At 37.5% G+C, this 18971-nt stretch overlaps 1 protein-coding gene across 1 annotated transcript in view; it reads right to left on the bottom strand.

Annotated features, from left to right (window-relative positions):
- LOC109070294 (netrin receptor DCC-like) overlaps positions 1-18971 on the bottom strand; it is a 182850-nt gene that overhangs the window by 47077 nt on the left and 116802 nt on the right. Inside the window, 6 exon segments of the mRNA XM_042723345.1 lie at positions 2784-2894; positions 5239-5380; positions 11491-11540; positions 14175-14318; positions 15019-15162; positions 16634-16788. Coding sequence (XP_042579279.1) covers positions 2784-2894; positions 5239-5380; positions 11491-11540; positions 14175-14318; positions 15019-15162; positions 16634-16788 — 746 coding nt within the window.

The raw sequence follows: 18971 nt of genomic DNA on the forward strand, positions 1-18971 counted from the left end.
ATATGGATAGATAGAACACTAGACAGATAAATAAACAAACAGACAAAATGATAGGCAGAATGACAGACAGAATGATATAAATGAATAGATAGATTGTTTGATGGATGGAAGGATGGATAAATTCAAATTAAACTTCAACAGCTGAGGTCACAGTGATTCTTGAGTACTTTCTAGTTGCTCTCTGTCCTCTGAGTGCACCTGTTTCTCTTCCTCCACATGCATCATATTTACACTTCCATTTCTGTTCTGGTGTTTTTTGCTTTGAAAATAATTTAGTTTACTCTTCTCTCATCTAAGAGCAAGAAGCCTCGACTCCTCCAGGGTTTATGAAGCTCGACACTCCGCCGGTGTTCTCTCACATCAAGCCTCGCTCTCGTAATCGTCTCTCCCTCAGGCACAGAGTGTCTCTGATTAATGACTCTCTCAAAGCAGCAAACCAGAGTGAAGTTCAAGCAGGTACTGATCAAACCTCACGCCACGCGTTTGATCCGCACACAGAAGCACGTCTCATTCAAAGGTAACATTCCAACGCCCAACAACGTCTTCAAAGCACTCCATTAGAAGAGACGATGGCGGCGCTCTGCATTGAGTTGAAAGATAATGTAAATGTCAACTAAATCTCCATCTATTATATGCTGAATGATGTGCGCTTTTAACTTTCATTGTGCTCGCAGATGCACTGAACTCAGACAAACTGAAGCCAGACATATCGATTCTCTGCTTAAAATGTTTCCTCTTATCGCCCGACGTGCCTGACTTACCGTGTCCTCATGTAGCCTGTGGCTACGTCTCAATCCACACACTAGCTCAGCGGTAAGCACACTACCCAGGGAATCAGACATTTCCATGTCCTGGATTGCTCACTAGACAGCATTCCCTGCTTCGGGTCAACGAATGATCACCAGTGTTTAGTACACATGGTCCGTACTAGTGGTGATGGGAGAGACGAATCAGAAATAACCAAATCATACAAATAAGAGACTACTAACTTCAACTCTTGTTTGCAAATTTATAAAACTGATCCAGGATCAGGTAAAACATATAAAAAGTGTAATCTATTAAATTAATACATTCTTCATTTGCAGGACTTTTTTTTATGTAGAGTTTAGTTAATCAGACACATAAGAGACTACTAACTTCAACTCTTCCTTTATATTATACAAATGTATCATTATAACGTTTGCAAATTTATAAAACTGATCCAGGATCAGGTAAAATACATATACACACTGGCTCTTGAGTTCACAGAGATTAACGCCTCCTTGTGGAGACTGAAATTTCGATAGATAGATTGGATGATAGATGGATGGATGGACAGATGGATGGATGGATGGATGATAGAAGGATAGATAGATGGATGGGTGGATGATGGATCGGTAGGTGGATGGATGGATGGATGGATGGATGGATGTTAGATGGATAGGTGGATAGACGGATGGATGGATAGATGGATAATAGATGGATAGGTGGATGGATGGATAGAAAGATAGATGGATGAATGGATAATGGATGGATGAAGAATAGATGGATGGGTAGATAGATATATAGATAGATAGAAAAATAGAAAATATAATAGAAGGATGGATGGATGGATGGATGGTTGGAAGAATGGATGGAAGAATGGATGGAATGATAAAAATATGGATGATGGATAATAGATCAATAATAGATAGATAAATAGAAAGATAGATAGGTAGATAGATAGATAGATAGATAGATAGATAGATAGATAGATAGATAGATAGATAGATAGATAGATAGATAGATGGATGGGTAGATAGATATATAGATAGATAGATAATGGATGGATAATAAATCGATAGGTAGATAGATGATAGAAGTATAGAAGGATGGATGGATGGATGGATGGAAGGATGGATGGATGGATGGATGGATAGATAGATAGATAGATAGATAGATAGATAGATAGATAGATAGATAGATAGATAGATAGATACTGATCAATGCCCCCTACTGGCAACCACTAAATATTTTGAAAGAGATCTAATGTAATTGATGTGATGTCCCTTCAGTGATACAGAATGCTGCAGCCAGGCTTTTGAAAGGCACGAAAAAAAGGGATCATATTACTCCAGTATTATCTTCTCTCCATTGGCTACCAGTTCAGTACAGGATCGATTTTAAGATTTTATTGATGGTTTTTAAAGCGCTTCATAACATGTCCCAGAGTTATATCACCAATCTCTTAAAGTACCATACATCGGCTAGGACACTGAGATCAGCAGATAAACTGTTACTGGCAGTTCCTCGCTCCAAAAGAAAGTCTAAAGGTGATAGAGCATTTATGGTTGTGGCTCCCAAATTGTGGAATAGTCTTCCACTTCATATTCGGCAGGCTCCATCCTTAGAAGTTTTTAAGTCTCGGTTGAAAACTCATCTTTTTACATTAGCTTTCACAGAGGAACAACCCCAATGTGTAATGACCGGATAAAGGGTACAGTAGTTGTCATCTGTTGGTTGGTTCATAAAGTGGTTTATTCTTACTAATTATGTAAGATTTTATTGTTTTTAATCTTTGTATATGCTTTCTATTATTTTGTGAAGCACTTTGGGCAACAAAATTGCGTTAAAATGTGCTATACAAATAAATTAAGTTGAAGTTGATTTACTGAAATCACATGGTTTGAAACAAATGACTCGCCCATCATTAGTGCTAAACCCCTCAAATACCATAAAAACAGACTGGCCCAACCACCTCGGACCGGTTTAAGCCACCCTAAAGAGGGAATTGTGCCTCAGTGTGTGTCTGCAGTCGTATTCACCGTCCAGGTCGTTCTCCGGCGTCTCGGCCGTGTGCCACTCGCTGCTGGGCCCCGAGCCATTGACCGTCATGGCTGCCACCTGGAAGCTGTACTGGCTGCCTTTCTCCAATCCTGACAGACAATAAACAAAGAGCCAGAGTCACAGTGTGTGCATGTGTGTGTGTGTGTGCGATTATTATTTGTGATTCTAATTAGTAAACAGCAATCAGTCAAGGCGGCGAGGTAAACAAGGTCTCCAAACCTCATCTAAACAGATCAGGATGCATTTCCATCATGTGTAAAGATAAAAAACCCAATTATGATAGCAGAGCGCTGTCATCCCTGAATACCCCAGAGTGTGGGGAATTAGCATAACACACTCCAGCGGCACTGTGAAATCAATCCCTTCAGAAATAGCAACTTAGTGAGATATCCATCAAGGGAATAATGGAAATGAATATGATTTTCCAATAAATTCGGAAATCCTATTCAAACAAACACACATCTACGCTCCCAAAGCCCCGGAGGACGACAAATCTGGCGTGATGCGTCGACTTCTTTAGCATGCATAGAATCCAGCGTTAAAGAAACAAAGCGAGCAGCGGAGGAGTGCATCGCATGAGAAACATGGGAATCTGTTCTTCCATTCAGATCAGGGTCTTAACCATCATAGACATTCATTAATAATTAGACAGTGCCAAAAGCAGCACTCTTTAGGATGACAGTCAGCCTCTGCAGCCTTAAGGCCAGGTTAGGGTTAGGGTAACCCTAACCTAACACCAAGATTGATAACTATAAAGATAATGATAAAGATATAGTTCTAAAAATCGTTCTTAATATTAAATCATAGCAGAGTCCACACCACAGCTAAAACAATGGTAGCACTTTATTTTACAGTCCTGTTCCTCATGTACATACTATGCACTTATTATAGTAATTACAATAACTATGTAATAACTAGGTACTAACCCTGAACCTACCCCTAAACCTAACCCTACCCCATGTAGTTACCTTGTATTAACAGAACTTTCTAAGATAAATACACTGTAAGTACACTATAAGTACATGTAAGTATACATACTGTAAAATAAAGTGCAACCAAAACAATAAAGGCACAGAGAAACTATATAGTTGTAATCACTTTCAGAATGATTTTTTCCAGCTGAAGAACGTTAAAAACATTGACACCCAATCAGAATCCATCCTGCTGTAACGAGCTCGAGGATTTAAAGCAGCATAAGAATTCACAGACGATATCATCCGCTGGTAGGGACGCTAATATCTATATATTTAGAGTTATCTTTATAGTTATCGTTCTTGGTGTGAACAGGGCTTAATAGCGGTTGTCAGTGTGAAAATAATAGAGATGGCCAATCAGATCAAAGTAGGCGGGGCTTACTGTTCACAGAAGCAGAGAGTGAATACCAGTGCAAACGAAGCACCGGTTTAACGCACAGTTTTGATAGAAATCGATAGAAATATGGCCTTTTGAGAGAGAGATTAAATACCTGCATATGTGCATCTCTCTCTACAAACAATGAAGCTATGAGTTTAGTTACTCCAAAACAGTTTTACCTCCTTATTGCTGAGAAATATAATGTAATGATTCAGTATCAGTGTTAATGTCATTGCCGAATAATTTTCGTCATGATTTTCGTCAACAACATTTTTTCACTGACGCAAACGAGACTATAACGAAATAAATACTTTTTAAATTACAAAAACAATGACAAAAATCTACTGATATTTTCGACTAAAATGTTATGTGTCAACGCAGTTAAGTCTGTGTCTATATTGCATGTTCAAATCATTCATATTACCAGATGTTTTCTCTGGTGAATTCATAATGAGTTTGGAAATTTTAGAGCAATGCTTAATAAATGCATTACACTGTAATAAACTCATTAGATTTTAGTTGACTAAATTTACTGTAGATTTAGTCGACTAAAGTCTTGATATTTAGCTGACTGAAACTATACTAAGACTAAAAACAATTCAGATGACTAAGATGTGACTAAAACTAAATACCAAAAAAAAACAAAAAATATGACTTCAAAATTAACACTATTTTCTCTCAAAATTAACACTGGCATCGAAACTATTTTATTAATAAAATTTGGGGGCAGCGTTGACAAAATTTCTATGCTCCTGAATATTTGTTATAGATAGGACAGAACAAGAAAGACTATTAATAATCTTTCATTGCGCAAAAGTATAATACGGCTTAAAAATAACACAGAATAGTATATGTACTATGTTGGATTTGGATCGGTCTCGTCTGACTGATACCCGATTCGGCAGAAAAGGCCAGTATCGGAGCCGATACTGATACTGAGTATCGGCACGATGCATCCCTGGATTAAACAGGCTTGGAACATATGTTTTGTCCCCCTCAGTGTTCAAGACATGGTTACAGCCTTGATTCAGATGCATGTGATGGAAAACATCCAGCATCGTGTTGCACAGACGGACTCACCGGTGAACAGGTACCAGAGGTTGTTGGGTTCGATGGCCTCCTGTTCCCCCCGCCGGCCTGTTTTGCGATGCCGGATCTTGTATCCGGTGATGAATCCGTTCTGCGTGTTTGCAGGTGGAGGCTGCCAGCTCACCTTAATGCTCTGAGACACAGACGAGAAACAAGCACTGAGATCATCCCAACATCGGCTAGAGCGTGTGGAATATCGGTTAAACTCAAAATTACTAATAAACACGTGACCAAACAGAGTTTTTAAAGTCTCTTCTGCTCACCAAGGCTGCATTTATTTGATCAAAAATACAGTAAAAACAGTGAAATATTATTCCAAATTAAAACAACTGTTTTCTTTGTGAATCTATTTTAAAATGTAATTTATTTCTGTGATGCAAAGCTGAATTTTCAGCATCATTACTCCAGTCTTCAGTGTCACATCATCTTCAGAAATCATTCTAATATGATGATTTGCTGCTCAAGAAACATTTCTGATTATTATCAATGTTGAACACAGTTGTGCTGCACAATATTTTTGTGGAAACTGATGCATATTATTTTTCAGGATTCACAGATGAACAGAAAGTTCAACAGAACAGAATTTAAATCTTTTTGAAACATTATGTCTTTCCTGACACTTTTCATAAATTTAATGCATTCTTGATGAATAAAAGTATTAATTGCTTTCCAAAGAAAAAAATAAGCATGTTAATTGCTGCTGCTTCTGCTCATTTTTATTACTGTTCAGACCTTTCCAGCCGTCTGTATTCTGCATGGATCCTTATTAATTATGCAGTGAAAGGCATTTAATTGTTCAGTAAAGCAGAGGAGGAAATGCATTGATTTGACAAGTTCTTTAGTACCAGCATAACTTACTGACGAGAAACATCTGCGGGTAAACTCAACCTTTACTAACTCCCAAACACAGATTCATTAACCTTCACTAACAGCCCTGAAACAGATATAAACTGCATGGTGCAGGAATGCCATCATACGCTCAGTGGCATCGTGAGTCTGCGCTCGTGCCATCTGCCGTTAACATGCAAATAAAGCAATTAAAATTCACAGCACACCGCTGCCAACGTGACACGTCCATCCCGCTTCAGCCTCATAACAGCGACCGGGCCAATCCTGCGGCCAGCAGCGCTCCTTCCGCTCCTGTTCGGCACACACACTGCATTCATTAACATTCACTGGCACTCGTTCCTGGGTTTGGAGACTAATCTAAATTGATTACAGCTCATGTGTGTGTGTGTGTGTGTGTGTGTGTGATTATGGCAGTGGTTCAGGATTGTCATTTTGGCCCCATCATGGTGTTAATTATCCTGTGTTATACAGCAAGAATCAACTCAGAACAATGTGTTGCTGCACGGATCTGTCTGTGTGTGTGTGTGTGTGTGTGTGTGTGTGTTTTTATGGGCTGATGCAGTTCTATAAATCTGAAATTAATGGGTGGCAGACATATACTGTAGTTTGTCATCAGCATTGCATTCTGAGTCCAAGTAATCAGTGCAATCAATACAAGTGTGTTTTATATCGTCAGCTTCTCTTTGAGATCAGTTACACTTCTGATGGAGCAACAGTTTGGAGAGAATCTCACTGAGCGAGTGTTAGAAATGCATTCACTGCTGGGTTTGCACGTCACTGGGGTTATTCTTAATGAAAGCGATTTTTGATGATAGAAATAAAGTTGAAATAAAATAAGACAAATCATAAATAATAGATGCTTGCTTAAAAATAAGAAATACTGCCTTGGCAACTAGCTGAAATAAAATAAATTGAAGTACACAATTATAACAACTTAAATAAAAAGTAATTCAAGCTAAATGGAAATAAAAAAGAAATAAAAGTGACAAAAGCACATTATAAAATTACTAAAAGAAATAAAGCTGAAATAAAATTAAATGCAAATATTAAATGAAAAACTGTTGCTTTGGCAACTAACTGAAATAAAACAAATTAATAAAAATGACAAAAGACATCACAAAAAAAATCTAAGAAGTAAAGTCAAAGAACTTAAGTACTAAAATTAACTAAAAATGGAAATAAAATGCAATTAAAATGATAAAGAACCAAAAACTAATAAAAATGACAATAGCTTAAAACAAAATTACTAACATAAAAAATTACTTAAATGTAAATCATGAACGTCTAAAAATAAAAGCTAATTTAAAACATTAATAAATACTCAAATAGTATATAAATAATAATAAAATATAACATACGTATATGTTAAAATAACAGCATATATTTGTATGTTTCTGACCCTCATGACCTTCATGTTGAAGGTGAAACGACGGATCTACAGACACACAGCAGATCGACTCACTTAACAGACTTTAATTCACATCAGATGAAATCAGATCAGACAGATGAAGAGCGTCTGTGCCAGAAACAGCAGAGTCCAGTGGAGAAGCTAAGAGCTCAGAACATCAGAATGCAGAAGAGAGGAGCTGATTTACCAACAAAATTGCAAGAACTGCAACCTTTTTTTTTGTGGAAAAAGTTTATATCTCATAGTTATTTTTTTGTATTGTAATTCTGATACAGTCTCTCACAATTCTGAAAAAAAAAAATTAAATCGCGAGTTTTTATGACAATTTTCAGTTTATACTTCACAATTCTGACTTCATATTGAAGGTCTGTCATTTTTTTTTTTTTTTAATTGCAAGTTTTTATCACAATTAACAAGTTTATATTGCAATTCTGTCGTTACATGTAACAGTTCTGTCATTTTTATTTTTAGAATTGTGAGTTTGTATAAGTTTAAGTCTCACAATTCTGATGTAATATCTTGCAATTCTGATGATTTTTCTTAGAACTGTTTTTATTTTTAGAGTTGAGATCTCACAATTCTATTATTTTTTTGTATATACAGTACAGACCAAAAGTTTGGAAACATTACTATTTTTAATGTTTTTGAAAGAAGTTTCTTCTGCTCATCAAGCCTGCATTTATTTGATCAAAAATACAGAAAAAAATTAAATATTGTGATATATTATTACAATTTAAAATAATTGTTTTTAAATTTATTATACTTTAAACTATCATTTATTTCTGTTATGCAAAGCTGAATTTTTAGGATCATTATCACATGATCCTTTAGAAATCATTCTAATATGATGATTCATTATCAAAGTTGGAAACAGTTCTGCTGCTTAATATTTTTTCAGAACATGTGATACTTTTTTAGGATACTTTGATGAATAAAAAGTAAAAAAAAAAAAAAAAAAAATGCTTATGTTTTTAAAATATAAATATTTTGTAATAACAATATACACTACTGGTCAGTAATTTGGGGTCAGTAATTTTTTTCTTTCTTTTTTTTAAATAAAATCAATATTTTTATTCAGCAAGGATGTGTTAAATTGATAAAAAGTGATAGTAAAGAAAATATATTATTAGAATTATTTATTTATTTTTTTTGAATAAATGCAGTTCTTTTTAACCTTTTATTCATCAAATATATTAGACAGCAGAACTGTTTCCAACACTCATAATAAATCAGAATATTAGAATGATTTCTAAATGATCATGTGATAGACTGGATGTTACATGTGACACTGAAGGCTGGAGTAATGATGCTGAAAATTCAGCTGCGCATCACAGGAATAAATTATTTTTTTAAAGTATATTCAAATAGAAAACTATTATTTTAAATTGTAATAATATTTCACAATATTACTGTTTTTTCTGTATTTTTGATCAAATAAATGCAGGCTTGATGAGCAGAAGAGACTTCTTTCAAAAACATTAAAAATAGTAATGTTTCCAATCTTTTGGTCTGTACTGTACATACATACATACATTTTTATATTTTACCATAAGCATTAATATTAAAACTAAAAAAGGTCTTTAAATAATAAATATCATGAAGTCAGCTCTTTTTATTGTCTTATTCTCTTAGACTGTCATCCCCTTTCTCTCGTCTGTTGTGAAGCACATAATTAATCTGCGGGGTAAACCGCTCAACTTTATATTCCTCATCACTCTGATTCTTCAGACGAAACGAGCCTCTCGACTGAATCCTAATGGAAGGAAAAGCAAGTTAACGACTCATGAAATCGATAAATATTTAAGATGCTGTCACTGTTGCTGGTGTGGACTCAGATAAAGCGTGCCGTCGCTCTCTGACCTGCCCTCTCTCTCACCTGCTGTATCTGTTTATAGAGGCCATCCGTCTGATTCTGCCATTAATAACCACTAGCTGCACAGCAAATGATGCACAAATAGACAGTTTAATTTTCCTGTGAAAAATGAAAATGTTTCTGTCTGAAAACGAGCGTGCTGAACATGATGCATCGCTGTGCCTCTGCCGGCAAGAAAAGAGCAAGTTTTGTGAAATATAGTTGTGAATTCAGACCGAACGTCTCAGTCTCACATTGCCATTTCATTCATATTTAATTCTTAAGAATATCAGTAAGAATCATTAGCGTCAGGGTCACACATCCCACGCAATACTCATGATTTTCAAAAGATGGATTCCCAGTGCTCACTGTCTGAACACACTGTGAGCTGAGCTGATGTGTGATAGAGACGGGCTGCTGCTCGATCATCATTCTGCAGAGCGTCGAACAGACAGAGTGCATTCTGGGCTCTTTGTTGGTCTTTGGACGAGCAGAAGCGCAGTGGCACACAATGAAACCCAACTTCATGTAATAAACAATCCGCTATCGGACCGCTCAGACAAAGCAGCTCATTACAGTGTGACGACTGGAGGACACACACAGACACACACAGCACCATGCACGCACTCACACACACATGAAACGTGTGGAGGACACACACACACACACACACACACACACACACACACACACACACACACTCACACACACACACACACGCACGCACTCACTCGTTCACTCACAGACACACTCACAGACACACACACACACACACACACACACACACACACACACACACACACACACACACACACACACACACACACACACACACACACACTCACAGACACACACACACGCACGTGTGGAGGACACACACAAACACACACACACACACACACGTAAAAGCAATTAAAATGACAAAAAAGCCATTAAAAAAATGTAATAAAACTTTAACTAAAATTAAAATTAAAACTCAGAATGTGAAAATAATAGCTAAATCAAAATATTAATAAACACTAGAATATAATAGTATATAAAAATGTATTTATTTATTTATTATAAAAATAAAAATTCAAAATGTCGCAGCTGACTGAGAAAAATATGAAATATGAAAAAAAAAATTAAGTACTAAAATTGAATTCTATTACATTAAACTGAATAAAATTAAATTAAATAAATGTCTGTTTCAAAAATGGCAAAAAAATTCATAAAATCAAATAATATAATTACTAACACTTGGATAAAAAGATAATAAAAAAAAAATAAAATAAAAAATATATAAAACATGTTTAATATATCTAATATAAATACTAGCATATCATAGATTTAAATAAATGTAAATTTAAATAAAATATACAATGCAATTATATATAAAAAAATACAAATATATAATAATTGAACTTATAATATTAGAATATAAAATATTGAGATAAATTTTTGACATGACAGATAAATTCTTAAAAAACACTAAATGTATTCAAATATCACAAAAGGATTTTACTATAATAATCTAATCTAATCTAATCTAATAATGAATGTGAAATACAGTGCATGCTCCTGATGATGATATGATCACGCGTGTAATATCCTGTCACCCGTGTGTGCGCTGAACCTCACAGAAATTACATTCATCCTGAAATAAAATCAGTGCACGAGTGTTTCTGACCTCGTGTGTTTTACACAGATCTGCTCACTGTGTGGATAAACGCATGACATCTGAGAGCCTGACACAATCAATCAATCAATCAATCAATCAATCAATCAATCAATCCAGTGTATCCTGTGGATTCAATCCAGTCCTCTACAGTTCAGAATGACCCAGCTCTCTGCATATCATCTGTAGATGTCTGCATGACCAGCCGAATCATCTCATGAGTGGAAATAATGTGTTTGACTGCTCCCGTGCTGGTTTATCAGAGCTTGGCTGATATAAACAAACACACACTAATGTGAATGAATAATGAATGAAGCCCTGCTGAGTGCTCTTCATAACACACACATGCTCAACACAACACAACCACACAGAGCTCAAATCAGGACTCAGGCTTCAGGAAAACACTTTTCTGACAGTCACCTCTTGTGTTTTGCAGCATAGTTAATACTGAGTGAATGCTGTTGAATCATAACTCACCCGTGAGTAGACGACCTCCAGTGAGATGTTCTGCGGTGGAGCGCTGGGCACTGCGGACACACAAACACACATCATGGTCATCAGGATCAACACTAATGCGCCCCACGGGTCACATGATAATTGCCCTGGAGATAGTTAACCAGTTTAGTTAAGTTAGTGAATCTATCTCTCTCCAGTGGGACAGCAGCAGATGGATGTTCTTCCAAAAGAGGAACACAATCAATCTGTAAATGAGGCTTCAGATAAACAGGCCGTATCTGAGATGCTCTGCAGGTCAGGAGGTTATCTGAAGACTCACTGAATGAATGTGGACTAATAGGACTAACAGTTTGGAGACATTCATGATTAACCTAAAGACTATATGGTGTGTGTGCTAGTATATGCACATGTGAGCAAGTGTGTGCATGCATGAGTGTGTGTGTGTGTGTCTGCATGCTTGTGTGTGTGCATGTGTATACATATGCATGTGTGTGTGTATTTATGTGTGCATGCATATGTGTGTGTGAGTGTGTGCGCATGCATATAGTTGTGTGTAAGTGTGTGTGCATGCAAATGTGTGTATGTATGCATTTGTGTGTGCATTGATATGCGTGAGTGTGTGTGTGCATGGATTTTTTACTTGTATGTGCGCATGCATATGGGTGTGTGAGACTGTGAGTGTCAGCATGCAAATGCGTGTATGTATGCATTTTTGTGTGCATTGATATGCAGGTGTGTGTGTGTGATGCATATGTGTGTGTGTGTGCATTCATATTGTGCATTCATATGCGTGTGCGTGCATATATGTGTGTGTGATAGATATGCAGTGTGTGTGTGTGTGAGTGTGTGCATTCATGTGTGTGCTCAGATATGCATGTGTGTGAGCATACATATGAGTGAGACTGTGCAAGCATATGCGTGTATGTATGCATTTGTGTGTGCATGTGTGTGTGTGTGTGCATGGATATGCATGTGTGTGTGCATGCATGAGTGTGAGTGAGTGAGTGAGTGAGTGAGAGTGTGTGTGTGTGTGTGTGTGTGTGTGTGTGTGTGTAGAATGCCACCACACAATTTCATTAGCGTGACACGAGGGCCTTTAATTAAGCAGTGAAATGGGGAAGGAGCAGCAATGGCTAATTTGAATCATTCTGCTGCGTGTCTCTAATGGAAGCTGACACGCAATAAATTCCCGCAGCCTCTTAGAGCCGCACTGAAGCTAATGCAAAGAGACACTGCGGCCAATGAGAGAAAGACATGCGCGTGTTAAGCTGCTCACACAGACATCTGGAGAAAATCACGCCAATATGAGACAAAGAATCAGAGGAGTGCATGATGGGAATGGAACGGAGCGAGTAGGAGAATGCAGCAGGTCTGAGCAGCATGTTAAGAAGCTCGTGCTCGTCTCGCTGTCTCTCTTAAAGAGCCACGTGCTGCATCTCCCTATTTTACATCAGCTATAAACCAGTGCTCGACTGATGGGATTTTTAACGACTGGTGCTGATTTCAGCACTGCAGGCTTTTACATTACATGACAGAGACATCACAAAATTACATCACAAAACATCACAAAATTAATTTAAATATTGCATCAGGCTTATAAAATAAAAATATAATAAAATAAAAATATAATATAATATAATATAATATAATATAATATAATATAATATAATATAATATAATATAATATAATATAATTCTAGATATTAGTGTATTTGTAAGTCACTTTAGATAAAAGCATCTCGTAAATACTAAAATAAAACAATAAAAAAACAAAACAATAAAAAAATAAAATAAAATGTTCATGCACATCTCTGCATCCCGTGTGTCGTCGCGTGACACATCTAAATCTACAGGACGACATCGACAGGCTCTATTTAAACAATTCAAGCTGGGTGATGCTGATAAGAGCCGGTGATTGAATCTTTGAGAATTACTGCAAACATAATCTTGAGGTTAACACATAAATCAATAGCCTGATGTTAGACAGCTAATGAGAAGGGCTGCTGGGAAATATAACCAGATTTAGCATTCAAACACCGCTGCGGCATTGAGCTGCTGCTAAAACAGTTTGCCTTCAGGCTACAGAGAAACACGAGAGATGAACGGCATACAGCTTTAACATCAGAAAACTTCAGCTACATCAGCTCCAGCAGATTCAGACGAAGCACAGATCAGGACAGACAGATTTTGTTTTATTTTATTTCATTGCATTCTTTTTTTTATTATTTATTTATTTATTCAAATTAAAGCGCACACAGCTTCTCCTGGACAAATCTGATGCAGCAATAGCAGAATATATTGTTACAAATTGAGCCAAGATGGTGACTATGAATAAATATATTCATTTTCTGATCAGGAAGGCGTGTGTGTGTGTGTGTGTGTGTGAGTGTGTGTGTTTCTCTCAAGGGACTCTAATTGAATTGGAGGGAAGATCCCGGCTGCTTCTCAAATGCAGATGCAGTGGAGCTGCAAACAAATCAAACGTGTCTCAAACGTCTCATGTCAGACTGTCAGAGTTGAGTGACACGCCGTGAAATTGATTGACGCGTCAGATGTGACGGCCTGAATATTACAGCCACATCAAAGCCGTCATTAGTGTGTGGTTAACTGGATGGCTTGTGGAAACATCTTCTGAACACTGTGACCTGATTGCAGTTGTGAATCATGTGTTTATTCCAGGTTCAGTGCTGAAGGTCCAGTCTTACCGTCTGAGAGCGTGGTGATGAGCGTGTCTGTATCGGAGAGGCCCGGCCCGTGCCGATTGACCGCCAGCACTTGTAACGAATACTCTGTGAACTTCTTCAGTCCCTCCATCCTGTAGCTCTGACCCACCACCTCCACGTTCTGACCAATAAAGAGAAAGAAACACCACAGCCAGACCACATTATGCTAATGAGTCTTCGTAAGCCCCGCCCTACAGACGTCACCGACCAATCACCAGCACTCACCAGTCAGGCTTCTGTAATAATGTATCGTTAGAATTTCTAATTCTATCTTTCCTAATGTGAGAATGAAACAGGTCAGACTTCTGTAATAATACTACTGAACTGCCTTTTAAAGACATAATAATCAGTGCTGGCCAAAATGATTAGAACACTAGTATTTTCAGCAGCTAAAAATGGTTTGAAGTCAGTTATTTCTATCTTTTGCTGTAGTGTGTCAGTAGGAAATATCGGTTTACATTTAATTTTACCATTAATTGCTATAATCCAGTGAGGTTTTTGAGCTCCACACAGAGATGTCTGGACTGACATGAAGAAACAGAACAAACTGAGACAGACTCAATCCAGAAGAACTGTGTCTCCGAGACGCTTCAAGAAACCTTCCTGCAAAGCTCCTGAGAAACTCTGCTCAAATGCACCGAGTGCAAAAGCTGCTTTAAACACAAAGGATGCTCCACCAAATGTTGATTTCATTTAGTTCATAGAAGTTAAGTGATAAAGAAAACATCTTGATTAGATTACTGTAACCCATTTTGGCCAGCACTGTATTTATCAATGAATTCAGACTGTTTCAGTGTTTGTTAATCAGGTGGACTCTGACCTGCTCTTTTCCCGGTGGACGTCTCGGTCCACAGCAGTCTGTAGCTCTGGATGGGGCCGCTGGCGTGGGACGGAGGATCCCAGGACGCTTGGATGGAGGTTGGAGACGCAGCTTCTGCCCGCAGGTTCTCCACTGGACCAGGAACCAGAACTACACCAACAATCACATCAGGATTGAACAGATGAGAAACTCAGAAACACATCAGCAGACCAGGAACACTGCCTCTTCGTGGGTTTGAATGTAATGCAAAAATGTTGTTTCATTCATTTGCTGATATGGCTGCTGTTTTTTTTTTTTGAGTGAGGTTTTAATTATATTTAATTTTAGTTTAGTTTGATTTTGCTGATATTGGTATAATGGTTTGTTTATCTAAGCTTTGTTACAGTTAACACATTTTGTACTTAAATTTGGGAAAAAAAACTGTTACACTTTATTTTAATGTGTCCTTGTTACAGTCTAATCATGCATTTAAGTACTGAGTAATATTAATGAACTACATGTACTTACTATATGGTTATGGTTAGGACTAGGGTTTGGTTCAGGGTTACTTGCATGTAATTATGCATTATTTATTGTTATTATAATGGTAAGTGCATGTAACATGTAACCTTAAAATAAAGTGCTACCGAAAAAAAAAAAAAAACTATATCTAGATTAAAAATAATAAAAAAGAAAAACAACAAAAATACTAAAACTTATTAAAATGAAAAAAAAAAAAAAAAAAAACAACACCAAAAAAAAAATAAAAAATAAAAAAATAAAAGCTACTTTAAACACATTTTAATTTACTTTTGAAAAACTACTATAAAAAGTTTAAGTATGTTTTGTTGGGTGTTTTAGTCATTTTTATTTTATTTTATATTTCTTTTTTTAATATGCCTATATAATTTTTAAGTTCCAGCTTTTCATTTTTTTTTATTTATTTTGAATTATTTTAGAACTTCAACTTAAACTGTATGTATTTGTATGTATATTGTATATTTGTATTTATATGCACAAATGTAGCTGAAATAAAATACGCTTATGTTTTGTTTTTTTATTTATGTATTTATGTATGTATGTATGTATATATTTATTTATCTATTTATTTATTGAGTAGTGATTTTTTATGTTTTCAGTTCAGTACAATAATCCTGTTTCAGATACTGAACACCTGAGATGAGTCTCAGGGCTGTGAGATAACAGATAACACATTTGAAACGGTCTGTATGCAGATGAGCTCTACATTTACATCATATTCATATTTCAGAGCTGAAGTGTGTTTTTCTTTCTGGCTGTTTGTGAGAAAGAGTTGCAGTCTGGACAGGAAAGGTCAGGCGGCTCAATCTCAGCACTCACTCTCCATTAGAAAGGTTAAAGAGCTCGAGTGAGTGTGTGTGTGTGTAATAAAATAATGAAATCTTTCACGCAGCTTCTCTGTGTGTCTTCAGGAGGAAACAGAGCATTATGGGATGTTTCAAACATCTGCACAGGACTGCTGGCATTTACAGAGATCTGCAGCATCATCACAATCAGCAAACACACTTGACTTTCATTCCTCTCAGAGTGACTGAGACCTCTTCACAAGTTCTCCAGACATTACATATTGTGGTGTATATTTTGAGTTCAGTGCGACTCTTACGCTCGGGTTGCGTGGACAGTCGGATGGCCTCTGAGCTCTCTCCGGGCCCCTGCTCGTTATACGCCACCACCCTGAAGGAGTAAATGGCCTCGGGTCTGAGATTACTGACCGTCAGCTGCAGACTCTCGGCCTCCGTCACGTTCACGCCACGCTCCCTGACAAACACACACACACACATCAGCATTTGAACAGTCAGTCAAACAACATGTTCAATTAGTGACACAATCAGATCTAGACTCTAACGTGAAAGCATTAGTAAACACACTTTGCTCATCTAAACATCATATGTTGGCTAATTTTGTTCATCTTTTAATTTATCAGTGAGAGAATAATGCTCTTAACTCTGCTTTACTGTTTGAGTCTTGGTAAATGTTATAAATGAACACCAAACATGACAAATAAACATTGTACACAAGGATTTTTTGTTAGTTTGTGTTTACTAATGCAGTTAACATTGTTAGCATTTAACACATTACAACAAGGTCTCGTTTTTTAGTATTAGATATAGATCAGTTTTAGTATTAGAATGCATTTACCAGCATGAAACAACAATAATGAATATATATTACTGAATAGCATTTATTAATCTTTATAAATGTTTGTTAATAAAACATAACTGTACATATCAGCTCACAATGCACTGACTAATGTTAACAGATATAACTTTTAACTTTAACATCATGCAGTAGGTCAGTGGTTCACTATCTGTCAGTCACTGCTTTCCCAGGCAGCTGTGAGCATCTCGCTGTAGGTGTGCATGCCTCTCAGTCTCAAACCCTCACAGATGGATGACTGTAGAGGTCAACCGATATGGGTTTTTCTCTGGCTGATGCCGATATTTAGAAAATATGATGCCAATTTTTTTTTGGCCAATATGTTTGGCTGATTTTTTCCCCCTTCATCTCATAAAAGAGAGTTTGAGTAAATGATTATTGCTGAGTAAAAGACAGTAATAGTAATAGTAGCCTAATTCATAGTAATAATACATGGCTCAAAACTTAAGCACCTTCTCAAAACAGTTCTGAAGCATGCTTTTTGTTTATGTTTGTTGACACACCAGTGTTTTGCAAATGCAAACTGATTCTCTGATTGTCACGGACACATTTCATGAGGAAAGTTAACATGCACGTTTTAGCCAGCCCAGAAGGTTCATCTGAATCGAAAGTGTTTCTGCTTTCACATGCAAATGACTTGTTGCACTTATGAATATGATTACTTTACGGTATCAATTCTAGTAGGGTAAAACGTAATTATGTCGAAATGACCTGTTTTCCCTTGTCATTGCTAGCTGAAGCTGTGTGTCTCATGCAGCCAGAGGGAGAGAGATTCTCCTGTATGGCATTCCACAAAAATGCTTAGCTGCCCGCAGATGTGCCTGTCTATAAATCAGCCTAACTTGCAGCACTATCAGCCGATGACAATTAAATAAAAAATGTCAAAAATTGTCCCAATTAATCAGCTGGCCGATCAATTGGTCGACCTCTAGATGATTGGACTCTGGCTGCAGAGCAAGGTTCACATCCAAGTTCTGCCTCTGTTCCTTTCTTCCCTGAGGTGCATGAGGAGGTGACAAAGTCATGGACGGCCCCTTTTACGGCCTGAAGCCGCTCATCTCCCTCCTCCATCCTCACTACCTTTGATAGGGACGCGGCTAGGGGGTATGTGGACATTCCCCAGATGGAGAGAGTGGTTACAGTGCACCTGTGCCTGCAAAAACACCACCACTTGGCAGAATCATCCGCGTCTCCCATCAAAAGCCTGTGAGCTGTCGGCAGGTCTCGCTGTCAAAGCTTACAGTGCTGCAGGCCAGGCTGCCTCTGCCTTGCATGCTGTGGCTATCCTGCAGGTCCACCAAACCAAGGCACTAAAAGTACCAACCCAGGGTTGATGCAGGAACTGCACACAATGACTGACTTTGCTCCACGGCGATGAAAGTCATGGCACGGTCCCTCAGGAAGGCTTGTGGTACAAGAGTGCCATCTCTGGGTTCACCTGGTTGAGATGAGAGATGCTGACAAAGTATGCTTTCTCGATGCTCCTATATCCCAGGCTGACCTGCTCAGCAACACTGTCGAGGACTTTGGCCAGCAGTTCTCAGCAATACAGAAGCAGACAGAGGCCAATCAACACATACTGCCTTGGAGTGATCTTACACCTGCCACTGTGCTGAGACAACATTGAGGCCATCACATCAAGCCTCTCGCAGGAGTGCGGTGCCCCCGTGTCCCAGCCAGCCGCTAAGTCCTCAAGGAAAACGGCAAGCAGCCCTGACACAGGCAACCCGGAGATGTGGGTGACTGCTCTTTTTCAGGAGATGTCGAGGATAGCGCCACTCCTT

The sequence above is a fragment of the Cyprinus carpio genome, chromosome B5 (genome assembly GCF_018340385.1).
Source record: "Cyprinus carpio isolate SPL01 chromosome B5, ASM1834038v1, whole genome shotgun sequence".
In the NCBI taxonomy this organism is placed as follows: domain Eukaryota; kingdom Metazoa; phylum Chordata; class Actinopteri; order Cypriniformes; family Cyprinidae; genus Cyprinus; species Cyprinus carpio.